Genomic DNA, 26689 nt, shown 5'->3' with positions numbered 1-26689 from the left:
GACAGTGGCATTAGCAAGGCCTGAAATGATCTCTCTGTACTTGTGTCTGCAGCTGCACTAGGAGCTGCTCACAGCTTGTTCTTGTGGCAGTGCTGGAGGGCATCTTTCAGGGCATGGAGGACTCGGTCCACATTGAATTTGGTGGAGTTATAGCCCATGAGTCCTATTCGAAGAACCTGAAATTGAGAAAAAAAGAAACTCAGTAGAAAGTAGTAAATATTGATGAGATCAAATTGGTTCTCCAGGGTTGGCCCAGTGACACGTCGGATTGCATGTCTGCAGGGGATGCAAGGTTCATGGAGGAGGTGAGACCCATACCAGTGACTTCCTACACACATACCATACAATGGGCCGGATTCTCCAGTGCCCTGCACTATGTACGGTCACTTATGCCTGGGAAAAGTGAATGCAAAGGAGGTGGAAAAAGGTAGCAGATCAAAATGGAGTCAAGCTGCCGTCACAGCCACATTGCAATAGTGCACGCTGCAGAAGGGGCATGGCAGTGGAGGAATCAGACCACATAGATGTAATTGTTTTTATCAATAATTTAAGCAAATACAAGTAAAATGAAAACACAAGAAATCTTCAGCTTCTTTGGTGGCACCTGCTTTAGCTCTGCTGGCCAGTATGTCAAAGATAAAATACACTAGGGAGAAACTTTGTGGCTGATTTCCTCCTAGGGTGACCACCTACAGTTAGAGATAATAAATGACATTATATGAAACACTAAAACAAAGCTTATTTGTAAGGAGCTGCCCCTCCCAATGCTTTATTCATCCCTTTATATCTTGTTATACTATTCCTTATGACTACTGGAGAAAAGTACCTCATATATTGACTTGGGTTGATCCAATTCCTATTGAAATCAATGGGAGTCTTTCTATTGACTTCAGTAGGAGTTGGATCATGCCTCCAATAAGGAACAGCTCTTAAAATAAGGAACCAATGGTCAACCTAGGTCCCCCTAGCCAAGGCCCTGCAAGAATAGCTTTGCTTAAAAACTCATCCCTATAAGTCTGCAAGCTTCTCACAAGTGTTGTGCCCAGTCCAGAACAAGGTAAACTCTCTACTGAGGCTTGGAAAAAGTGCTCAGAGCACTTGACCTAAAGCCAGCATAAATCTCATGCTGTTATTGGCGCTTCCCTCTCCTCTAATAAATGATTGCATTTGAACTTTCCCATTTTCCCTAGTCTTTTCCAGTTTAGGGTAATGACTGGTTAGTAACAAGCCTACAGAAAAAGACTCTTTAATGTAGCTGTCTTAGGTATTCTCTTTTAATTTGCATTCATTGACACAAACAAGGAAAACATGGAAAGAACAAAGACTAGCTTTTCTTCTCCTCCAAAATTTGCTTTCGCAAATTTTTCTACAAGCAATTCCATTCTCTCTTGGAAAGACCTACAAATGCTACACCCTCTACCACATACCTTCTATTCTGCCACACACCTACCACACACATAATGTTGTGTATTGGGGGGGAAGGAGGTTGTTTGTTATTACAGCCCCTAATTAAACAGACGTCTATGTTAGAATTCCCTCACACAGCAACTGGCCTCTTTAAGAGGAAATCGGTCCAGTTCATCTGTGTCTAGTTGGTTGCCTGATAGAGGGCCCCTGACCTCTATAGAGAACCAGGCAGCAGTTGAGAAAGGGGAGTAGGAAGCAGCAGCAGGAAGGTGGAGAAGAGCAACTTGGCCAGCCCTGGGGACTGTGAGGGAAACTGGGGCAGGACTCATCTGTATCACTGTGGTTGGCTACAGAAGGGTGGTAAACCCTGCTACAGGTTCCTAATAGTCACTGCTTATTTTGCAAGTGGCTGTAAGAGCACAGCATGCCAGGCCTTGTCTAGAGACAGCTTTTTCTCCAAGTTTGCTTATTTCTGGATCTCAGTGCATGAAGCCCTGATGCAGCAGTTTGTATCAGTCTTGGGCTGCATTCCCTATGGAAGGCCCGAAGGATCTATTTGGAAAAGAGTCTGTGATTGGATGAGCTGGGGGTTCAGCATATCTCCTGGACTCCACTCTTCACAAGCCTATCCAGACCAGTGCTGAAAGTCATTGGGACTCAGCAAAGGCAGACGCTCATTTAGGGAAATCCTCAGATACCAAATCACTCCTTGGCCCCAGGTGAAAGGACCTATTTCTGTCAAGGAAACTGGCTCACTTGGTACCTTCCTGACACCAGACTGGGAGTTCCTTTGCGGGCAATGGATCCTGAGGTTCTTATTAAGCAGCAAGGAGGGAACCAGGAGGCTGATGACACTGGTGGCACTATCAGGATCAAGGCAAGTTCTTGGCTGGATACATAAAACACATATAATGTAGCACTAGGGTGATGTTCCACCAGTATCATTCCAGTGATGTCAATGGAGCTGCTCTAGATATAACAGAGGGAACTGAGAAAAGAACCTGGCCCATAATCTGTTGAGATCCATATGAGCATTTGTAGCAAGCTCAAGTACCTGACTAGCCACAGACATTAGCAGAGTTTGACCCTGGCTGGCAGCTTGTACCTACCTTCCCTGCTGATGGTCCCAGGCCTCCTGAGATCTCAATTGCATGTTTATTCATAATAAACTCTATGACCTCCTTCCAGTCATATCCCTCAGGCAGTACAAAGGTGGTGATTGTCGGGAGCCGCACCTCCTGAAAAATAGAGAGATCCATGCAGGAGGTCTCCTCTGAGCATGTGCAAACAGTCCTCTTCCCCCTCTTCCCCATTCCTTTTGTACCTTGCTGCAAACTTTGCCGCCTGGAACAAAAATTCCTTTCTATGGGGACGATCCTGCTTTTCCATCCTGGGTTGGCTGGGAATCTCCCAGCATGTGAAACCTCCTGAGAAATTCAGAGCTCGGCGAGATCCCCAGCTGGGGTCAATCAGTGTAGTTCTGCCAATGTCAGTGGAGCTACATAGATTTACATCAGCTGAGGATCTGGCCTCATCTGTCTCAAACTATCCCCTTAGCTCTCTTTCTCTGTAGCCCAGCCAGACGACACTGCATCCACAGTGTCAATCTAACAACATCAGTGATCCAGCAGGTCCTATACAGTGTCCAGTAATATCAGCCCAAGTCCTACCTGTTCCTTCACAAAGAGCAGGAGACCCAGCTCCTGCAGCCCTGCACAAAGGTAGAGACAGTTCTCCTTGTGACGCTTCCAGGAGTTCTCCAGCCCCTGGGCCAATGGGGAGAAGAGCACAGCCATTAGCTAGGAGGTTACTGTCCCAGGGCCAGGCATGTGACAGGCAGACACAAATCCCGGGTCAGATAGGTCGATTTAACATTTCATCTTGATGGGGAGAAGGTGGCTCAAGTGACCCTTGATGGGGCCTCTCACCTCCCAAGCACCAGTTTCCATCTAGCCCAGGTCTGGAATGACCACAATTTGTTAGCCGCTCGTGGCTGCACAAACCGAGCCCAGTCCTTGGGGGCGTTTCTAAAACAAAAAGCAGCTCCCCCAAGATTGGCCTCCTGCCTGGCAAGCTCAGCAAGAGGCCAGGACTGAATGGCGATGGAGATTGAACTATCCCTCCTGGAGAGGCACTAGATACACACTTTGATGTTTGCCTGGCAGCTGCCCATACTGTGGTTAAATAAAAGACTTCAGTCTCCAGGGCTGTCCAACTAGTTTCTTCCATAAGCACCAAGCACAGATTTTTAAAGGCATTTAGGTGCCTACAGAGGCAGACAGATACCTAGCTCCATTTGAAAATCCCACCTGGCCAATGTTTGCATCTTTAAGCACATAAATACTTTAAAAAAATAGCAGTGTTATCTTCAACTGCATTTCTAAATAGCAATCCCAGCAACCAGCTTGGTGATGATAGTCCCAGTATCATTTTCCCATTCATGTTCCTTCTCTTTGCCTTTCCCCAGCCTGCCTGGCCCGAGTGTCTCCTGCCATTGCTCACCTGTTCCGCAAGGATTGCCAAGCCTTCCCTCAGGCTGAAGAAGCTATTGATTGGTGCAGTATGATGGTACCTGTAATATACATGCGACATGCTGGAGAAGGGCTCATGACCACATGGACTAAATACATTATTGGCTCAAATCAATACATTACAATCAATACTGAAACCTACACAGATCCTGGAGGCTAAGCCACCAAAACCATACTTCAGCCTGACCTCCTCTTTCTATCCCACCATAGCAAGGGGAAAATGAAAGGAAATGAGGTCACTACCAGGGCTGGATTTATGACCCACGGGGCCTGATTTGAATACTCGGCATCCAGGGCTTCGGGGCACTTTGGCGGTGGGGGGTTCACTCCGGGTCTTCTGCAACACCGAAGGACCCCCCTGCCGCTGAAGACCCCCGGAGCAGACCCCCTGCCGCTGAAATGCTACCAAAGACCCCCAGAACCAGGCCTCCGCTGCTGAAATGCTGCCGAAGACCCCTGGAGTGGGGCCCCCTTAGGCACGGGGCCCGATTCTGGGGAATCGGCCTAAAGCCGGCCCTGGCACTACACTAATATCAGAAGTTGGAACTGCATGAAGACTAAGCAGCAGCCCAGAATCTGCTGATGCCAAGGATGCAGATAGCAGGATGCTGTATGTTGGTGCTATGTGAGGAGTACTGTATTCTCTGGTTCACCTCTCCTCTTCTAGTGAGATAATGGGGGTGGGGCATAAATTAGTTTTGGGGGAAGAATGAGAATTAGCTCAGGGTTAGGGTGAGGGTGGACACAAGGGGTTTGGGGTCAGGTTGAAGTTTAGATGAGAAGTAGATAAGTTGTGAGGTCTGAATGGATGTCAGTTATGGAGCCGGGGTGAGTGCTGAGTTCAGATGGGATTTGGGTGGGATTTCAATTTGGACTGAAGTGGAAATGCTTTGTGATTTGGATGAAAGCCCATCTGGACTCAGGTCATGGTGTGTTAAATCCCTGGTCAGAGAGCTGCTTCCAGGACATCCCAAAGCTCGCCCCTCACATTCTTGGCTTGTCGTCACAGCCCCAGTAATTGGCCAGCCAGCCCATGTCCAGGAAGAAGGAAGGTGGCTTCGTCCTCCTGCTGAAAATCTTCTTCCTGACAACATGGATATGACAAAGCTGAGTAACTGATCTGAGGAGCTCTGCCCTCCAGCCAGAACCTTTACTTAGTTTTCCCGCTACATGCACCACACAGATACACTCCTGGCCCCTCCGTTCCTCAGTTTCCACACCTGTAAAATGGGGATAACAATAGTGCCCTCCTGTAAGGCACTTTGATATCTGCCAAGGGAAGCGGTAGATATGAGGTAGATATGGTTATTGTTAACTAGTCGAGCTTACTCCCACTGGCTAGGGAAGGGAGGTGTTGCCTGGGTAGCACTCAGACGTGACATTGACAGAGGAACTGCTGGGACCGAGATCGATTCAACAGATTAGATAATGGTGAGATGGACAGGAATCCTGCTCATTGTCCCATGAGGGAAAAGGCAGCCACTACACTGGCCAGAACCGCCCCAGTGAGACAGTGCCAGTGCCTGGCTTCCTGCAGCTTGAACTGGCTGTGGGCGCAGAGGGCTCCTGTGTACTGGGGAGGCTCTGACAGGCTGGGGCTGCAGGGGTAATGCCTGCACCTCAGGCTTAATTGGAAGTTGTCAGGCCTGGTCAGTGGCTGCTTTTACTCCCCCCTCATATGACATAGGGCCCGAGCCTGCCACCCTTCCTCTCATGGTGCGACGCTGACTCATGGGAGGGGTCTTCTAGATTCTAGCGGCACTGCCCCCAGGAGTGACAGCCCTGCTGCTGGAGGGCTGAGTGATCACCCTTCTGTACACTTAGGAATCAGTGGTCTCAGTCACTGGGAGAGAGGATATTTCTGGGTGCTTGAACACCTTGGGCTGGACTTGCCCATGTGTAACAGAGGGTTGAATGTGGGCCACCTTCCCACTCTTTCAGGGACATTGTTCAACCTGTGTAGGTGCTTCTACACATCTGTGGACCTGAGTCACCTGCTGCTTAGCCTGCCTCTCCCTGGTGTTGTGTACATGAGCACCTCTCCCTGGCCCCGTGCACGTGTTTCACAATCTACAGGGATGGTGGTGTTGTCCTCACCTGGCTCGCTCACTGAAGGAGATAGGGGAACTGCCAGGGGGAGCATTCAAGACTTTTTGAGATCCCGAGTACAAGATGTCAATACCTGTGTTAAATGGAAAAGTAGTGTTAGAAGCCCAGCCATTTAAGATTAATTGTGGAGGAAAGGCAGTGACAACATCCTTCCAGTCCTGATTAGCAACTAGCTTTCCATTAGGAGCCCAGTTCTGCACCCAGGGCTGGATAACTCTCCTGTGGGCCTGGGGCTATTAGATTTTGTGGGGCCCCTGTATACAAGCCTTTATCCTAATTTAAAAGAAAAGGATCACAATTATGGCATCGAAGCTATTAACTCTATACTAAACTTGCCTTTTAATTAACATAAAGCCGTTCTGTGTTTACATTTCAGTCTTAAAACATGTAGAATATAGTTAAGTTAATTCAAAATAGCCTACTTCTTACCTTAGAACAGCTGTTATATTAGTTTCTTTTTGGTCTTCAGGGCTGAGAAATCCTCGATGATGTAACTGAAATCCAGTTGACGAAGCAAGTCATACTCTATTGATATTAGAGTCAAATTATTCAGTCTCATCTGATCCATTCTTGACCTCAGCTTGTTTTTTATTAGCGCCAGTTTTAAAAACGATTGTTCTCCTCCAGTGTTAGTTACCGGCAGTGTCAAAAAAATCCATAAGGCAATATCTACATTGAGAAACACAGACTGCGGACGCCATTGTCTTAAAACGAGAAGTAGTGTCTTTGCTATTTTGTTTTCCTCGTGTTTTGTGAACTCCCTAAATTGAACTAGTTAATTTGCAAAATCCTCTTGTAAATTGGTACTATATTTGTTTTGTAGTTTAACAGCTGAATCATGTAGTTCTGATGCAGAAAGTAGATGAAGATAATTCATACATCTGAAGTTGCCGCATACCCCTTTGTATGCCTCATACCTGCAAAGCAGCTCTGCAACAGATTTATCAATAATAACATTGAAAAGCTCCACGCAAGATTTCTCTAGGCCTGACAGCTTACAGTCCAGCTCCCCAGTTTCATCCTGTTTTTTACACTACAGTTCACAGTGCTTTTCCGATTTATACTGTTGAAAAACTCGAGCTGTCATTTGTTTAGTGGTAGTTTCAAAGCTGTCAAACTGAACTCGTAGACCAGCCACAAAATCCTTTAAAGAGTTCACCAACTTTATAGCATTAGGCAAGTCAAGGTCAACAGCCTGAAGTGCAGCGCTTGTTGCTTGAAATGTGTTCCAAAGGTTGCAAAGAAAAACAATTTGCAGCTTTGTCCATTTTCATGACCTGTGATCGAGCATCGTTGCATGTATTTGGGTTCCGATTTGGATTGTCTGCTAGTTTTCGGAGAGATTCCTGAATATTTTTATAATTCAGCTGTAGTGCTTTTGTAGCCTGGGCATGTGCTGACCACCTTGTATCTGAAAGAGCTTTCACATCTCGATTCGCTTATTGTCATTTGGCTCTAATCTTGCAGTAACAATTTGCCAGCGAGTGGTTGATTTCAAGCAGAAATTTAAAAGTGATGGAACAAAACAAAGTATTTGCCTCCAAGAAGCAGTTTATGCTCAAAATCCCAACTAAATTGATAGTAAAAAGAACAGGAGTACTTGTGGCACCTTAGAGACTAACACATTCATTTGAGCACAAGCTCAAATTGAGAGTATGAGCTGCACAAGGTACCCATTCTACTAAAGGGTTTATCTCCTGAATTTGTGATTGCAGACCTTTGTATGCCCCTGACATGTTACTAGCATTGTCATAACACTGACATCTCAATTTGTTATGTCAATGTCCATCTTCTGCAAAACTGTCGAAACTGACTTGTTACTGTGAGAAATTTAAGAAAATGCTCTTGAATCTGCCCCTCTTGCGACACACAGCGGACAATGAACATAAGTTGATCTACGTGGGATATGTCAGGAGTGGAATCTACAATAATTGAAAAGTTCTTTGCAATCTGCAACTGACTGTTTATTTCTGAAAGCACCCTTTGTTCCATTAAAGTTATAAATTCCTCACAAATCATATAAGAAAGGTATGAAGGCCTTCCTTACCAGCATTCCCGTATTTCTTTAATGTTCATAGAATCCTAGAATATTAGGATTAGAAGACAACTCAGGAGGTCATCTAGTCCAATTCCCTGTTCAAAGCAGGATCAACACCAACTAAATCATCCCAGCCAGGGCTTTGTCAAGCCGGGCCTTAAAAACCTCTAAGGATGGAGATTCCACCACCTCCCTAGGTAACCCATTCCAGTGCTTCATCACCCTTCTAGTGAAATAGTGTTTCCTAATATCCAATCTAGACCTTCCCCACTGCAACTTGAGACAATTGCTCCTTGTTCTGTCATCTGCCACCACTGAGAACAGCCGCGTTCCATCCTCTTTGGAATCCCCCTTCAGGTAGTTGAAGGCTGCTATCAAATCCCCCCTCACTCTTCTCTTCTCCAGACTAAATAACCCCAGTTCCTTCAGCCTCTCTTCGTAAGTCATGTGCCCCAGCCCCCTAATCATTTTCATTGCCCTCTGCTGGACTCTCTCCAATTTGTCCACATCCCTTCTGTAGTGGGGGGACCAAAACTGGATGTAATACTCCAGATGTGGCCTCACCAGTGCCGAATAGAGGGGAATAATCACTTCCCTCAATCTGCTGGCAATGCTCCTATTAATACAGCCCAATATGCCGTTGGCCTTCTTGGCAGCGTGAGCACACTGCTGACTCATATCCAGCTTCTCGTCCACTGTAATCCCCAGGTCCTTTTCTGCTGAACTGCTGCTAAGCCAGCCTGTAGTGGTGCATGGGATTCTTCCTTCATAAGTGTAGGACTCTGCACTTGTCCTTGTTGAACCTCATCAGATTTCTTTTGGCCCAATTCTCCAATTTGTCTAGGTCACTCTGGACCCTGTCCCTACCCTCCAGCATATCTACCTCTCCCACCATCTTAGTGTCATCTGCAAACTTGCTGATGCTTGCACCATCATCCAGATCATTAATCATTAATCCTTTAGAAAAGGATCAAACTGACTCAATAATTCTAAGGCGCCCGAGTAATTCCCATTATTGGGGGATCCAACAGTTTCATTGTCTCCTTTGAAAGAAAGCCCACATTCTGCCAGAAACTTAACAACTTCAAGAAACAGTCTGAGGAACTCTTTCTAATAAGCAAGGTCAGTTTCAAACTATTTTTCCAGTTCCGAGTCAATTTGCCCTTTGGCTTGCGTCGGAGAAATCCCAGTAAGCATTGCATTTCTGTGACAAATGTTGCTCTCGTGCTCGACAACACAAACTGCATCATGTTTCCAGTCATTAAAGCCACAACCACTAAATGCCCTTGTATGAGAGGATGAATCTCCAAACAATCGACACACACACAAAAAAAAAACAACAGACCCTGTCGATAGAGAATAAAGAAGCCACTCAGGAGGTACAGATTCCCCATTTTGAAGAGTATATGTGAAGAGGCTTTTCAATAAACACCGTTTCTGGTGTTTGTATTGTTTTTCAGACACTGAAAAATCACAATGTTTGTTTTGACACAGTGTTGGCCCCTTTGTGATCCAATAAGATTGCACTGTTTCATTTATTGGGCCCAACGTGCTGCATCAGTGCTGTATGGGTCAAAGTTAGCTGCGTTTTTGCCTTCATCCCATGCAGCTATGTCACTCTCATCCAAAACTGGCTGACTGACTGTGTCTGGACTGGCTGTTGTGGCTGCTGTTGTTTGCCTGAGTGGATTTGTGATGCTTGTTGACTTATTTTCCAAATCATTAATATCTGGTGCATTTGTTGGTGGTTTACTGAAATAGCCTGTCAATTTTGGTATTTTGTTTAACAACTGTTCCCGATGAATCATTTTTAACTTCTGCACTTTTCTCTTTTGAGCTCTGCTGTCATATTTTCTAGGTGCACCATTATCCGACATTTTTATAAAACCACTGCACAGGCGCACAGATCCAAGCAATAAGAAATGGCACATGATTGGATTTTATCACATGATAATTATGATCAGGAAGTTGTTTTAATAAGATATGTTAGTAAAATAGATTTGTTCTATCCCAAACCATAGATCATATATTTTATATACATATATTTTCATGTATATAATTATGGATTTATTTTTGCGGGGACCTCCCTTAGCCCAAGGCCCTGGACTGCAGCCCCTAAAGCCCCTGTGTTAATCCAGGCTTGTTTGCACCCTATCATTTTCTCAGAAATGCCTCATGTCTCATTACATATGGGTCAGCAGCTCCAACACATACCCTCTTGCATTTCAACCACTCACTGCAAGACACAGGACATCTCATCTCATGCTGCACAGATGTTACATTAGAATGACTATTTCATTGCCAGCCAGCCAGGGCAATCTGCATAATGCACAATTCACTATTCTAAACTCATTATCCATCATTCTAAGGATAGAGTGGTTTTAGTATCCCATTAGTGCCTCTTAGTCACCCTGTGATCTGGCTTAAACTACTCCTGAAAGTGAATAGAAACCACACCAGAAGACAGTATCCCTAGTGAACCATAGTGACACAACAAACTAATCATAGGTCTATTGAGGAGAGGGCTATGGGTCAGAGTTAAGTCTCTTTTTGAACACAAACTATGACGGTTTACGGTCCTGACTACATTTTTTCCAGTTTTGGGAGGAAGGGTTTGTACCTGAATTTCTTTCACAAAGGAGAGAGGTAAATAATGGGGTTCCCCAAAGGTCTGTACTGGGACCAGGGCTGTTCAACATATTCATATATGATTTGGAAAAAGGGGTAAACAGTGAGGTGGCAACATTTGCAGATGGCACAAAATTACTCAATATAGTTAAGTCCAAAGATGACTGTGAACAGTTACAAAGAGATCTCACAAAACCGGGTGACTGGGCAGATGAAATTCAATGTTGATAAATATAAAGTAATACATATTAGAAAACATAATCCCAACTATACATACTCCAGAAAGAGACCTTGGAGTCATCATGGATAGTTCTCGGAAAACATCTGCTCAATGTGCAGCAGCAGTCAAAAAAGCTAACAGAATGTTAGGAACCATTAGGAAAGAGAGACACAATAAGACAGAAAATACCATAATGCCCCTATATTAATCCATAGTACACCCACATCTTGAATACTGAGTGCAGAGCTGGTCTCCCCATTGCAAAAAAGAGATATTAGAATTGGAAAAGGTGCAGAGAAGGGCAACAAAATGACTAGAGGTATGGAACAGTTTCTGTATGAGGAGTGATTAAAAAAACAGGGGCTGTTTCGTTTAGAAAAGAGACATCTGGTGGGGGAATATGATAGAGGTTTATAAAATCATAAATGATGTGGAAAATGAAAAGGGAAGTGTTATTTACTCCTTCACATGACACAGGAACCAGGGGTAATCCAGTAAAATTAATAGGCAGCAGATATAAAACAAACATAAGGAAGTACTTCTTCATACAACAATAAGTCAACCTGTGGAACTCATAGCCAGGGGATGTTGTGAAGGCCAAAGTATAAGTCGATTAAAAACAAAATTAGATAAATTCATGCAGGATAGGTCGATCTATGCTATTAGCTGAGATGGTCAGGACACAACCCTATGCTCTGGGTGTCCCTAAGCCTCTGACTGCCAGAGGCTAGGACAGGGCGACAGGGGGTAGATCACTCGATAAATTGCTCTGTTCTGTTCATTCCCTTGGAAGCACCTGGCATTGGCCACTGTCAGAAGATAGGATACTGGGCTGGATGGACCATTTTTCTGACCCAGTATGGACACTATTATGTTCTTATGAACAGGAAATGCTATTACAGGCCCACCTTCTGGAACCCAAACCCTAGGCCGGAAAGCCCTACCCTCTGGATCTCGAACCCTAGGCTGAAGAGCCCTACCCTCTGAACCAGAACCCTAGAAGGGAGAGCCCTGCACTCTGGATCCCAAACCCTGTGCCCGAGAGCCCTACCCTCTGGATCCCGAACCCTAGGCTGGAGAGCCCTACCCTCTGAACCAGAACCTAGGCCAGAGAGCCCTACTGTCTGAACCAGAACCCTAGAAGGGAGCCCTGCACTCCGGATCCCAAACTCTAGGCCAGAGAGCCCTACCCTCTGGATCCCGAACCCTAGGCCGGAGAGCCCTGCACTCTGGATCCCAAACCCTGTGCCCGAGAGCCCTACCCTCTGGATCCTGAACCCTAGGGTGGAAAGCCCTACCCTCTGGATCCCAAACCCTAGGCTGGAGAGCCCTGCCCTCTGAAACCCTAAGCCTAGCTGGGGAGTCTTAACATCTGAAACCCTAATGCTAGACAGAGTAGTCATACTCTCTTGAACACTCACCCTTGCCTGTTAACATTTGTACCCTCATCCTAACCTGAGAAGCCCTACACTGGAAGCCTAATCCTTGCTTGGGGAGCCCTGTCTGTTGGAATGGCTAACCCTACCCTGGTAGCCTTAGGCTCTACAACCCTGAGTCAAACCCAGGGTGCCCTACTCTCTGGAACCCTAACCGGAGCCTCAGGAGGCCTACTCTAGCCTGTGCAACTCAAAGTGCTAGAACACCAACCCTATCCTGCAGAGCCTTACCCTTTGAAACCCTATCCACAGCTCAAGGAGCCCCATGCTTTGTTTCCCTAAGCGTAGTTTGGAGAGTCCTCTCCACTGTAACCTTAACCCAAGCCTGGGTAACCCTACCCTTGGAAACATAGTCCTAGCTTGGGAGCCTTGTCCTCTGGAATCATTCTTATAGTCCAGATGGCCCTACCATGTAGAACATTAATGTTACCCCGAGATGTCCTGCCCTTGGACATTCAGGTTCAGCACCTGTCCATAGCACTACCTTCTGGAAGCTTGCCCATAGCACTACCTTCTGGAAGCTTGGCCATAGCACTACTTTCTGGAAGCTTAACCATAGCTCGGGGAGCACCTGCAGTGGAAGGTCTCATCACTACCCTAGACCCAGTTTCTCCCAACAGAAATCACTCTAGAGAATATGGTTCAGGATGAACCTTCCGCTAAACTTCCCCACCCCTAAGCACCATCTGGAATGGCCCAGGAGCTCTGGTTTTTAAGGCAATCAGAGTTACCCTTTCCCCAGCCTCCCCTGTAGAGGGGAACTTTCTAGCCACACATACTTTTTTTCTTGTTTATTGTATGGGGCTGGTGAATACTCTAGTTAAGAAGATGAGTTCTTTGTTCCTTACCCTGTTGGTCCATGAGGATGGGAGCTCCACCTAATGATGCCACAGAGTCCACCAGTAGTAAGCATTTATATCTAGCAGAGGGAAAGGAAGAGCAGATATTACTTAGCAAATGTCAACCTGTTTGTGTTGATGTCTGAAAGCTTCTCATTCATTCTGGTTCTTATCATTTCTCTCACCAGACAATATTTTTCCAGAGTCTTAGATTTCCCAGGACCCCTCGAAATGTGTTAAGCACCACTGCAACAGCTCTAGGAGGGTCACTAACCTGCCCATTGCTTTGCCCATGGGCAGTGGTGAAAGAGAAACATGCAATTTTTCCTTACCTGGGAATGCTATTATGCCCCACTGTTCGATAAGTATTCAGCAGCCTTCCGGGCAACTGATCCACAGAGGATCTAAGTCTGCAACAGCTGCCTAGGAGGGCCCTGGAACCCTAATCCAAGCTCAGGTAGCCCTACCCTCTGAAACCCTAACCCTAGTGGTTCTCAATCATTCCAGACTACTGTACCCCTTTCCGGAGTCTGATTTGTCTTGCATACCCCCAAGTTTCACCTCACTTAAAAACTACTTGCTTATAAAATCAGACATAAAAATACAAAAGTGTCACAGCACACTAGTACTGAAACATTGTTACTGCCTCATTTTATCATATAATTATCAACTAAATCAGTTGAAATATAAATATTGTACTTACATTTCAGTGTATATGTAAGGGATTGTTAGACCCTTACTAAAACTCAGTGAGGTTTTTTTGGTTGGCTAGCTCCCAGTACAAAAAGTAAGGGGAAGGGCTAATGGGAAATCAGGACCCTGAGACTGACAGTTCACAGGAGCGATGGAGAGAGACCAATGCTCCAGGTGAGTCTAATTGAAAAGTTGGGCAGGCCAATGAGGGAGTCAGGAGGTCGGGGGAGGGGGCATACTCTGTGTGAGCTGGTATTGCCTGGAACAGAGTGGGGCCGAGCTAAGGAGAGGGCAGGGGCCCAACCTGAGCTGGGGAGTAGGGCTGTGCTAGACAGAGAACCTGAAAATCACAGAACATTAGGGTTGGAAGAGACCTCAGGAGGTCATCTAGTCCAACCCCCTGCTCAAAGCAGGACCAACACTAACTAAATCATCCCATTCAGGACTTTGTCAAGACAGGCCTTAAAAACCTCTAAGGATGGAGATTCCACCACCTCCCTAGGTAACCTATTCGAGTGCTTCACCACCCTCCTAGTAAAATAGTGTTTCCTAATACCCAAAATAGACCTCCTCCACTGCAACTTGAGACCGTTGCTCCTTATTCTGTCATCTGCCACCACTGAGAACAGCCAACCTCCATCCTCTTTGGAACCCCCCGCTTCAGGTAGTTGAAGGCTGCTATCAAATCCCCCCTCACTCTTCTCTTCTGTAGACTAAATAAGCCCAATTCCCTCAATCTCTCCTCATAAATCATGTGCCCCAGCCCCCTGATCATTTCCATTGCCCTCTGCTAGACTCCCTCCAATTTGTCCACATCCCTTCTGTAGTGGGGGGACCAAAAGTGGACACAATATTCCAGATGTGGCCTCACTAGTGTCGAATAGAAGGGAATAATCACTTCCCTTGATCTGCTGGCAATGTTCCTACTAATGCAGCCCAATATGCCATTAGCCTTCCTGGCAACAAGGGCACACTGCTGACTCATATCCAGCTTCTCATCCACTGTAATCCCCAGGTCCTTTTCTGCAGAACTGCTGCTTAGCCAGTTGGTCCCCAGCCTGTAGCAGTGCATGGGATTCTCCTGTCCTAAGTGCAGGACCCTGCACTTGTCCTTGTTGAACCTCATCAGATTTCTTTTGGCCCAATCCTCCAATTTGTCTAGATCACTCTGTATCATATCCCTACCCTCCAGTGTATCTACCTCTTCCCCCATCTTAGTGTCATCCGCAAACTTGCTGAGGGTGCAATTCATCCCATCATCCAGATCATTAATAAAGATGTTGAACAAAACCGGCACCAGGAACGACCACTGGGGCACTCTGCTTTATATCGGCTGCCAGCTAGACATGGAGCCATTGGTCACTACCTTTTGAGCCCGACAATCTTGCCAGCTTTCTATCCACCATGTAGTCCATTCGTACAATCCATACTTTTTTAACTTCCTGGCAAGAATACTCACAGCCTCATAGACTCATAGACCTTAGGGTCAGAAGGGACCAATGTGATCATCAAGTCTGACCTCCTGCACAAAGCAGGCCACAGAACCCTACCCATCCACTTCTATAACAAACCCCTAACCTATGTCCGAGTTATTGAAGTCTTCAAATTGTGGTTTGAAGACCTCTAGCTGCAGAGAATCCACCAGCAAGTGACCCATGCCCCACGCTGCAGAGGAAGGCGAAAAACCTCCAGGGCCTCTGCCAATCTGCCCCAGAGGAAAATTCCTTCCCGACCCCAAATATGGCGATCAGCTAAACCCTGAGCATGTGGGCAAGACTCTCAGCCAGCACTCAGGAAAGAATTCTCTGCAGTAACTCAGATCCCATCCCATCCCACATCCCGTCACCGACCAATGGGCATACTTATCTGCTGGTAATCAAAGATCAATTGCCAAAATTAAGCTATCCCATCATACCATCCCTTCCATAAACTTATCAAGCTTAGTCTTTAAGCCAGATATGTCTTTTGCCCCCACTACTCCCCTTGGAAGGCTGTTCCAGAACTTCACTCCTCTAATGGTTAGAAACCTTTGTCTAATTTCAAGTCTAAACTTCCTAGTGTCCAGTTTATACCCATTCGTTCTTGTATCTACATTGGTACTAAGCTTAAATAATTCCTCTCCCTCCCTAATATTAATCCCTCTGATATATTTATAAAGAGCAAGCATATCCCCCCTCAGCCTTCTTTTGGCTAGACTAAACAAGCCAAGCTCTTTGAGTCTCCTTTCATATGACAAGTTTTCCATTCCTCGGATCTTCCTAGTAGCCTGTCTCTGAACCTGTTCCAGTTTGAATTCATCCTTCTTAAACATGGGAGACCAGAACTGCACACAGTACTCCAGGTGAGGTCTCACCAGTGCCTTCTATAAAGGTACTAATACCTCCTTATCTTTGCTGGACATACCTCACCTGATGCATCCTAAAACCGCATTAGCTTTTTTAACGGCCATATCACATTGGCGGCTCATAGTCACCCTGTGATCAACCAATACTCCAAGGTCCTTCTCCTCCTCTGTTACTTCCAACTGATATGTCCTCAATGTATATCTAAAATTCTTATTATTAATCCCTAAGTGCATGACCTTGCACTTTTCACTATTAAATTTCATCCTATTACTATTACTCCAGTTTACAAGGTCATCCAGATCTTCCTGTATGATATCCCGGTCCTTCTCCGTGTTAGCAATACCCCTCAGCTTTGTGTCATCCGCAAACTTTATTAGCACATTCCCGCTTTTTGTGCCAAGATCAGTAATAAAAAGGTTAAATAAAATTGGTCCCAAAACCGATCCTTGAGGAACTCCACTAGTAACCTCCTTCCAGCCTGACAGTTCACCCTTCAGTGCGACCCGTTGTAGTCTCCCCTTTAATCAGTTCCTTATCCACCTTTCAATTTTCATATTGATCCCTATCTTTTCCAATTTGACTAATAATTCCCCATGTGGAACCGTGTCAAATGCCTTACTGAAATTGAGGTAAATTAGGTCTACTGCATTCCCTTTGTTTAAATAATCTGTCACCTTCTCAAAGAAGGAGATAAGGTTGGTTTGGCACGATCTGCCTTTAGTAAAACCATGTTGTAATCTGTCCCAATTACCATTGACCTCAATGTCCTTAACTACTTTCTCCTTCAAAATTTTTTCCAAGACCTTACATACTACAGATGTCAAACTAACAGGCCTATAGTTACTCGGATCACTTTTTTTCCCTTTCTTAAAGATAGGAACTATGTTAGCAATTCTCCAGTCGTACAGTACAACTCCTGAGTTTACTGATTCATTAAAAATTCTCGCTAATGGGCTCGCAATTTCATGCGCCAGTTCCTTTAATATTCTTGGATGAAGATTGTCTGGGCCCTCCGATTTTGTCCCATTAAGCTGTTCAAGTTTGGCTTCTACCTCAGATGTGGTAATATCCACCTCCATATCCTCATTCCCATTTGTCATCCTTCCATTATCCCTAAGCTCCTCATTAGCCTTATTAAAGACAGAGGCAAAGTACTTATTTAGATATTGGGCCATGCCTAGATTCTCCTTAACCTCCTTTCCATCCTCAGTGTTTAGTGGTCCCACTTCTTTTTTCATTTTCTTCTTATTTATATGGCTATAGAACCTTTTACTATTGGTTTTAATTCCCTTTGCAAGGTCCAACTCTACTTGGCTTTTAACCTTTCTCACTTTATCCCTACATGTTCTGACCTCTCTAAGGTAGCTTTCCTTGCTAATCCCACTCTTCTTCCACTCCTTGTAGGCTTTCTGCTTTTTCTTAATCACTTCTCTGAGATGCTTGCTCATCCAGCTTGGTCTACAACTCCTGCCTGTGTTTTTTTCCCCCTTTCTTGGGATGCAGGCTTCCGATAGTTTCTGCAGCTGTGACTTAAAGTAATTCCAGGCCTCCTCTGCATTTAGATCCACAAGTTCTTCAGTCCAATCCACTTCTCTAACTAATTTCCTTAATTCTTTAAAGTTAGCCCTCAAGAAGTCAAAAACCCTAGTCCCAGATCTATTTTTGTTTATCCTTCCATCTAGTTTGAACTGAATTAGCTCATGATCACTCAAATCAAGGCTGTCCCCTACAACCATTTCTTCTATGAGGTCCTCACTACTCACCAAAACCAAATTTAAAATGGCATCCCCTCTTGTCGGTTCTTCAACTACTTGGTGAAGAAATCCATCTGCTATCACATCCAGAAAAATCTGAGCCCTATTATTCTTGCTAGCACTTGTCTTCCAGTCTATATCTGGGAAGTTAAAGTCTCCCATGATCACACATTTCCCATTAGTGTTTACTTCATTAAAAACATTAAAGAGGTCTCTATCCATATCCAAATCAGATCCTGGCGGTCTGTAGCACACCCCAAGCTGTGGGACACCACGTCAAAAGCTTTGCTAAAGTCAAGGTATATCACATCCACTGCTTTCCCCATATCCACACAGCCAGTTATCTCATCATAGAAGGCAATCAGGTTGATCAGGTATGACTTGCCCTTGGTGAATCCATGTTCATAGGTGCTGGGGCTGGAACACCCACAGGGAAAAATTAGTGGGTGCTCTGCACCCACCGGCAGCTAAGCTCCCCTCCCCTCTCCTCCCCTCCGCCCCACCTCCTTCTCCACCTCCCCCCCTAAGCACGTCGTGTCCCCACTCCTCTGCCTACCTCTCAGTGCTTCCACCTGGCCACCGCCAAACAGCTGTTTGGTGGTGTAGCAAGCTCCAGGAGGGAGGGGGAGGAGCGGGAATGTGGCACACTCAGGGGAGAAGGCAGGGACGAGGCAGGGCTGGGGTGGAGATTTGGGGAAGGAGTCAGAATAGGAGCAAGGAATGGGCAGAGTTTTGGTGAGGACTTTGGGGAAGGGGTTGGAATGGGGCGGGGTGGGGCGGGAAGAGGCAGGGCAGGGCAGGGTCACATGGAAGGGGTGGAGTAGGGGCAGGGCCAGGGGCACATGGGTCGAGCACCCAGGGGAAAGCGGTGAAGTCGGCGCCTATGTGCCTAGCAATGACCTGGCTGACGGTTGTTGTGCTGTGCCTGACTGCAGAACCATCTCCTCACCAATGAGCTGTTTGACACTTTGCCCCCCCCCACATTCAGTCCCCCTGAGTGGAGGCTGTTGATACACCTTTGCTCCCCTTGCTGCTGCTTTGTCACCTATCTCTTCTCTGTGGTACTTAGCAAACAATAACATGTGTTCCCTGGGCTCTCACAGGGCCATTTGCTGATCTCCCAAGACTTAGAACAAGAATAAAATGCAGGTGTGGTAACTTGGTGGTGTTTGAGCTTTGTGGTTTCTAGAGAGCATGATGCTTATTGGATGCTGTTAGTAAGTGTAGTGCTTGTTTTGAGTTTCCCAACACACCCTGATATCCCTGCCTTCCATGGCCCAGACAGTCTGTCCAGCCACAGGGCACCATGTGAGGGATCCCACTGACCTGTGGCAGAGCTCTCCAAAGCCATCCAGTGGCTGAAGCACCCCGCTGGATGATTCTCCATGTGTGATGAAGAACAGTGAGGGCTTGTGCTGTGCCAGAGCCTACAGGGGCAGGAGAGAGAGAGAGAGAATTAAATACACCATCCAAGCTGAGGAGGCCCTGGCACAAGGGTGGGCAAACATTTTGGCCCGAGGGCCACATCTGGGTGAGGAAATTGTATGCAGGGCCATGAATGTAGGGCTGGGGCAGGGAGTTGGGGTGCGGGAGGGAATGCGGAGTGTGGGAGGGGGCTCCAGGCAGGGGGCGGTGGTGCAGGAGGGGTGCAGCAAGGGGCTCAAGGCAGGGAGTTAGGGGGGCTCAGGGCAGGGGATTGGGGTGCAGGAGGGGTGTGGCAGGGGCTCCAGGCAGGAGGTTAGGGCGCTCAGGGCAGGATGCTGAGGTGCAGCAGGGGGCTCAGGGCAGGGGTTGGGGTATGAGGTGCAGGAGGGGTTCGGGGTGTGGGCTCTAGCCTGGCGTCGCTTACCTCATGCAGCCCCACAGTGACTCCTGGGGGGGGGGGTAGGTGGCTCTGCAGCGTGCTGCCTTGGCCTGTGGGTACCACCCCTGAAGCTCCCATTGGCCGTGGTTCCCCGTTCCCGACCAATGGGAGCTGTGGGGGGAGAGGAGGAAGGTGGTTCCTGCAGGCAAGGGCAGTCCCCTCAGTCCTCACACCAAGAGAGTAACCTGCTATCATGGGGTGTAGAGATCCCATTCTCCCACTGTCACTAAGGGGTTAACGGGTAGGCTAGCCATCTTCTCAGCTGCAGTAACAGCTGGGGGATAAGAAGGCAAGCAGGGCCAAGGAGAGGGGGGTTGCAGAGGGACTACAGAGAAGGAGTTGCCTTCAGCTGCAGACTGGCAGGAAATTGGACTTCTAGAGAGGCAGAAGCAGAGTGTGAGTCTGGCAAAGGCATCCAGGAGAGCTGAGGGAGGTAGCAGTGAGGGTTTGTGAGGAGACAGTCCCCACTGTTTAATGCATGGTCACTGAGCTCAACCCTGGAGGAGTGGGTGGGCAGGTTGGGGTTCCAGCAACTTCTTGGAGCAAAGGGGTCAGAGTGCTCCCCTCAGGGCCTGGAATTACTGACCCTTCATTGGACTCCTGGTCAGTCAGACTCTTTATTGCCCCAGCAGGGGAGAGACTATAAACTAGGCTGGAGTCATAGGAGCAGCCACCCAGCACAAGGCCAATGACTGTTGGGGCAGAGTGAGGCAGAATTTCCGCAACATCACACTGAGATGGCACTGGCTGGCAAAGACACTGTCAGATGCCTGCATGGGCAGTGGTGCGCTGGGAGCTCTCCCGTGGCTGCTGTCAGGCGTAGGTACTGGTGAGCTGCAGAGGTGGCACACCTGCTGGAAGACAGGTGTGTCTGTGCAATGAGAGCAGTGCCACAAGGTGCTCCTATTTATTGTAGGCATGTGCCATCATCATCTCCCACTTGTTACCTCAAACAAGCTCCTTCGTGCTTCTTCCAACCTACCTCTGACTCTTGGGGCTGCTTCCTATAAACCTCTACAAAGGCACCTCATAATCCACCTTAAAACTCTCCTTTGCTGTGAGGCCTGCCAAAATCTTGGGGATGGTTGGTGAGCCGAGACCCTGCCTGTTGTTTCATTGTTTCCTTGTGCTCCTCTGTCCGTCTGTAGCCATCTGTTGTCTCCTATCTTACACTTGGACTGTCAACTCTTTGGGGAAGGCTCTCTTTGTGCTGTGTTTGTACCTCTCCTAGCACAGTGGGATCCTTCTCCATGGCAGCTCCAAGATGCTAACACAGGGATTGGCAACCTTTGGCACCCTTTGGCTGGGCTGGTTTGTTTACCTGCTGTGCCTCCAGGTTTGGCCGATCGTGGCTTCCTCGGGCTGAGGTTCACCGTCCCAGGCCAATGGGGACTGCGGGAAGCGGCGTGGGCTGAGGGATGTGCTGACTGCCGCTTCCCGCAGCCCCCATTGCCCTGGAGCAGCGAACCGCAGCCAGTGGGAGCCGCTATTGGCCGAACCTGCGGACGCGGCCAGTAAACAAACCAGCCCGGCTCAACCTGCCAGGGTGCTTATCCTGTTGGGCCGTGTGCTGAAGGGTGCCGATCCCTGTGCTAACACAACACAAATGAATAATGCTGTTACAAAGCTGGGTAGGCTTGTTAGTGATGAACGCTCTCCCTCTTCTGGACACTGTAGGTGTACCAGGAATTCAGGTCTGCTAGGAACCTACACAGCAATCTCAGGGTGAAGGAACCCTGCCTGAAAATGCTCGCTGTATATTCTAGCAGTTAAATACATCCACGTCTAGTGGAAACAGTGTATGGTTTTCTCTCTTACTTCCCTATGCTTTTCTCCTGTACTCCCTCATGTCTTTCCTCTGAAGAGCCAAGGAGACAACCCTGAGCCCTGAACACTTATACAACAAAGCAAAGGGTGTGTGGGTGGCAGCATAACAGATTTAGGGCCAGGTCATCAGCTGGTGTAAACCAGCATTGCTTCCATTGCACCAAGCTGGGGCTCAGCCCTTTGCTTTCCCTCTAGCAGTGCAGGATGAGTTCCCACATGAGGGCAGGAGCTAGCGGAGACGCACAGTGCCCCTGACTGTCTGGTAGGATGGAGAATGCTCCTTTTCCCAACATTTCTCAGGGCTGCAGGCAGAGATGGGCAAGGAGCTGAGGCTATGCAGACACGCTCTGATAGTGTGAGTAGCTGCCCACCCGCCACTTGGTGAGCAGCAGGGTTCTCCTGGGCAAGGCAGCTACTCCTAAACCCAGAGGATGCACTCAGTAGACTGTTGAGAATGGTTTCTCCTCTGGGCATAGCCCATTCTTGCTTTCTCTGCCTGCCATTGCAGCAACATAAGGATTCCTGCCTCTTCTTATGTCCCAGGAGGCCACAGTCACCAGGCTGTTCTAGCCAGCACCTGTGCACTGCAGTCTAGTCCCAACGTCCTTGCTCTGATACATGCAGCACTCACCTCCTCAATCTCCTGTAGTGCAAAGTATTCTCCAGGGGGCTTCACCAGTTGGTGGACATTAGCTCCTGAAAGGGGTGGGATAGAGTCAGTGCGCTGGTAGAAATGCCCTAGCAGACCCTGCTGTGCAGTCCCATCTCTAACAACAGCCCTGAATAGCACCAGTAACCTTGAACCCCCAACATTAAACAATGAGGGACAGATTGTGCTGGCTGTGCTGCGGTATGCAAGCGTGGGAGAGGATGCACAGAGCCGTTCCCCATGGGCACCTTGGCACAGTGCAGTCAGCATCCCAGGGTTGGTGCAATGACCTGAGGAGAATTAGCATGTCTGATGGCACAGAGCACCCCAAAGGGGGTGGGTGGGGAGGTGGGGTCACCATGGTGCCAAGCCTCCACTCATTAGCAGATGGACCATGACCAACTTCGAGCTGTTGTTCTGGATGTGTAATAAGTCATGTATTAACTGGAAAGTGGAGATGCCTGTCAAAGTCCAGCCTGGCCTCATGGGAATTTGTCCTGTTGAAAACTGGGAAAATGCTGAAAGCCCTCCCAATATCACTGATTAAACTTGGACATGCTGTGCCGCTGGGTAGCAGCCCCCCTATCCCCCATCCCAACCACTGGCTCACTAGAAAGGAAGGGAAATAGAAGCTTCTCTGTGAGGGTCGGAGACCTAAAGGCCAGAAGGCGCCATCAGGATCATCTTGTCTGGTCTCCTGTATTATGCAGGCCAAAGAGTTTGGCCCAGGGATCCCAGCATGGAGCCCAAAGACTGTGTCAGTGTTACACAGCCCAGTCAGATTCTCATTGAGAGATCGAGAATTGCAGCTGTCCTGGCTCCCACTGGGATATCACATACAGGGGCTCCATGCATTTCTGAGGAAGGCAAGGGTGATGGTTCTGTGAGATGTTTGCTCTTTTTAAGGCTTCCTGGGTGGATTCAGTTCCCCTTCACTACCCTCAAAGGTCTGTATTGATGTCAGGGCCCCTGGACCTACTTCTACTCAGTGAGGCTGCTCTACACTGGGGTTTTTGAAGCAGGGTAGCTACAGTGATGGATGTGCCCAAAGCAAACCCTTAATGATGTTTGTGTTAGTGTAATACATCACTTGCACTGGTTTAATTTACCCAGGCTTGCAACTGGGGTTAACTCCACTGATATAATTCATGGCTTACTCTAGTGTAGTGTGTCTATACCAGGCAATTGCACTAGGGGTTTACGATGGTCTAGCTACTCCAGGGTAATTACCCCAATGCATAGAACCCCAGTGTAGACAAGGACTTATGACAGATCCTCAAAGGCACCTAACTCCCATTGAAATCAAGTGGGAAATATATGTCTTCATGGATCTTACATACTATCAGTCCTGCCTAACTTCTTCTCTCCTTCAGCGCCTGAAAGCTTTCTCTCTATTCTGCAGCAAGCCCCTTGCTAACCAAATCTGCCTTTGCCAAAGCTTCCCTGATTTCTTTGAGTTCCCAGAAGACAGTTGGTGGGAAAGGGAGAGAGGGCTATTCCAAATTCTCTCGGGCCTGCCAAATGCCCAGCTGGGGCAGAGTGAGCAGGGCCATACTGTATCTGAGCAGCGAGAGTCCAGGTGAACTGTCAGTTACACTAGGTCAGTGTAATCACTCCAGAGTTGGATAGAGCAATTTGGCCCTGTGTGTCAAGATGCAGCATGTCTCTGTATAATGGTTCTGACCTAGCCACGGTGCACATTTTGCTGAGAGCCACTCGGAGTGACCAAGAGTCTAGCTTAGTCCCTAGTCTGAGCCATCCTGGAGCTGTTTGTAGCTGGGGGCCTCACACAACAAACGGGAAGGGGTCCAAGTCCCATACCCAGTCTCTTGGAGATGTCTGTTGCGCGCTCGCCCCAGATTCCATTCACTGCCGTCAACACCACCTCTCCAGCCTCCACTGTGTTCAGAAGTGCAGCCTCCATGGCACAGTGGCCTGGGCCACTGATGGCCAGAGTCAGTGGGTTCTGTGTCTGAAAGGCATACTGGATTCCCAGCTTGATTTCATCCATGATCTGAGGAGAACGGACAAGATGCCAGGGTTAAAGCAGCCACCTGCAGTTTGGCAGTGTAACTGCATTGAAATCGGCACCCACTAACAGTGACACTTTGTGTGTTAGGAGGAAAACAACCAGGATGTGGCAGCTGGTAGTGGGCCCAAGTTTACATCTACACCTTTCCAGTGACTCATACAGAGGAAATAATCAGCCATCAAAGGGGGAGCGAGAATGTGCAGAGCTCCAGCCCTCATCTGCCTGCTGTTGTTTCTGCCCTGTGCTAGGCAATATACGTGCAGTACTTCTAATGAAACAGGGATAGGCAAAAATCATGGAGTTCATGATGGGATCCAGCGGAGATGTCACATACTGCAGAGTATTTGACTGTGAGCCACAAACACACTATATTTACAGCTTTTAGCTATTTCTTACAGAAATTGGTTTTACCAAAAATAAAACTGATCCCTAGCCCTCCCTTTGTGGAAGGCCTCTCTTGTGGTGCCCATGGGGCACTACTGAACTAGACAGACACTCTACTCAGTTCTGAAAGCAATTTAAAGAGCTAGAGACCAACACCAAACAGCTAAACATAACCAATGCCAGACCCTGCTGGCACCGCTCATGGAGAGCTTTGCCACGGAAGCACTGAAGGAGGTTAGGGAAAGGATTTTGTTTTTGCCCCTGAGTTCTCCAAATGCTGGGAGAATTGGGAATCTGACAGGCAGTGGATGGTGGGCCTCTAGGCAGTTCTCCAAACTGCTTGTCAGCTTGATCCAAAGCCCATTCAAATCAGTGGGAATCTGTCCACTGACTGAAAGGGTCACGGGCTTTGGAGTAGCCCCCGAGTGGTGAATGGGGAGGAATCAGAGCTGTGGCTCTGAGTCTGCAAGAGCCTGAAGCATATGAGTCATCCCAGTGGCCATGGGGGCAGAGGCACACGCACAGAGGAAAGATTTCAAGAAACACACTGGCACCAAAAGTTGAAAGAAGCCAGGAGAAATGACAGCCCAACAGTGACTTACAATTAGTATCACCAAAATGCCTCTTCTGGGCCCTAGGAGACTCAGAAAGTGACATCATGTGGGAATGGAACCCAGAAGAGGGGAAAAGAAGATCGGGAGCAAGGGAAAGTGGGTTTCATTTGCTATCTAAAACATTGCACTGGTGCCTGAGGAGAGGGAGAGGCTGCAGATTGCAGGAAACACTTGGAATGAGTCAGTGACCATGTTCTGGAAAAGTTGAGTTGTAGCCCTCACCTGGAACATTTCCTTGTGGAGGTGTCCAATTAGCTGCCGACCTCCTGCAGTCAAGATCCGAGGAGGGACGTTTGAGGGCCCAGGCCCCAGGAGCAACCTGTCTGGAATGGCCAGGGGCTGCTGCAGCACTGCCGGGGGTGGCACCAGCAGCTGTTGTGAAGACATTGCGCGATAACGTGGAGCTGGGAGCACAGGCAGATGGAGAGAAGTCCGAGCTGTAGCTTGGAGCACTCGGGAGGCACTGCCCATCATTGCTCGGTGCATCTTTTGGGCCAGAGATAACAAAATGAACCTTTGCCCTGACAGCAACCAGCCCCTGGGCCTGCTGCCACTAGCCTTCAAGCTCCCGTTCCTCTCTGACTGAGCCTTTGCTGGCAGTGGTGACTCAAAGCCTGTCAAACCCTCTGTCCTGTCACACTGACCTTCACAATCCTGGCAATAAAAGCCTAAGCCCACCTCTGAATGACCCAGCAGCTGCCTGGCTCCTCCTTGATGCAGAGAGCTCCTCTTGAAAACACCCCCCGCCCCATTGGCCCTCCTGGCCTGTGAACTCTGCACCTGGTAGGAGCTGGCAGTCTGACTGCCGCTGCTCATGTGGCACTAACAGCTTTGCTGCTTCTTGCTTTAGCCTCATAATTCCCTAGTGCAGGAGAAAGTCCCCATGTTTGTCTAACTTGCTCGGTCAGACCGGTTTTCCCCAAAGCTCAGTGAGATAACAATACACTGCTGCACTCTGCCAGACTGCCCTGTTGGGGCCCGGTCCTTACTCCCTGTCCTATGTCCTTTTTACCATGCCATGGTTTCTGATAGCTCTGAGAGGCTGCAGCCATGCTACTGAGCACTCAGAGAAGCCCTGCCCCGAAGAGCTTCCAGTCTCAATAGCCGAGATGTACAGAGGGTGAGAAGGAAAACAGGCACAGAGAGGTGAGGGAGTCTTGCTCCAGGTCATCTGGCAGGGCAGTGGCAGAGCTGGGAATGGATCCCAGCTCTCCCGAGTCCCACTCCCATTCAAGAAGTCACTTTTTATCACTGTGGGTTACTCAGATATTGGTATGTGAACAGTCCCAGGCTGCTTCCCTGGCACTTTCCTTCAGGGA

General features: G+C 47.9%; 1 protein-coding gene across 1 annotated transcript; it reads right to left on the bottom strand.

Annotated features, from left to right (window-relative positions):
* Positions 1-68: 68 nt before the first annotated feature.
* On the bottom strand, positions 69-25977 carry AGXT (alanine--glyoxylate aminotransferase). Its single transcript, XM_050965619.1, has 11 exons — positions 25593-25977; positions 24162-24354; positions 22323-22387; positions 19327-19427; positions 13218-13288; positions 6036-6120; positions 4927-5022; positions 3910-3979; positions 3078-3173; positions 2517-2645; positions 69-176 (listed from the first exon to the last, which is right to left on the bottom strand). Exons 1-11 carry the CDS (start codon positions 25854-25856, stop codon positions 69-71), a joined length of 1278 nt encoding a protein of 425 aa, XP_050821576.1. The 5' UTR covers positions 25857-25977.
* Positions 25978-26689: the final 712 nt, after the last annotated feature.

Source organism: Gopherus flavomarginatus, chromosome 8, assembly GCF_025201925.1.
Source record: "Gopherus flavomarginatus isolate rGopFla2 chromosome 8, rGopFla2.mat.asm, whole genome shotgun sequence".
NCBI lineage: Eukaryota > Metazoa > Chordata > Testudines > Testudinidae > Gopherus > Gopherus flavomarginatus.
The sequence above is the reverse complement of the archived record's forward strand: the minus strand, read 5'-3'. Positions and strand labels throughout refer to the sequence as shown.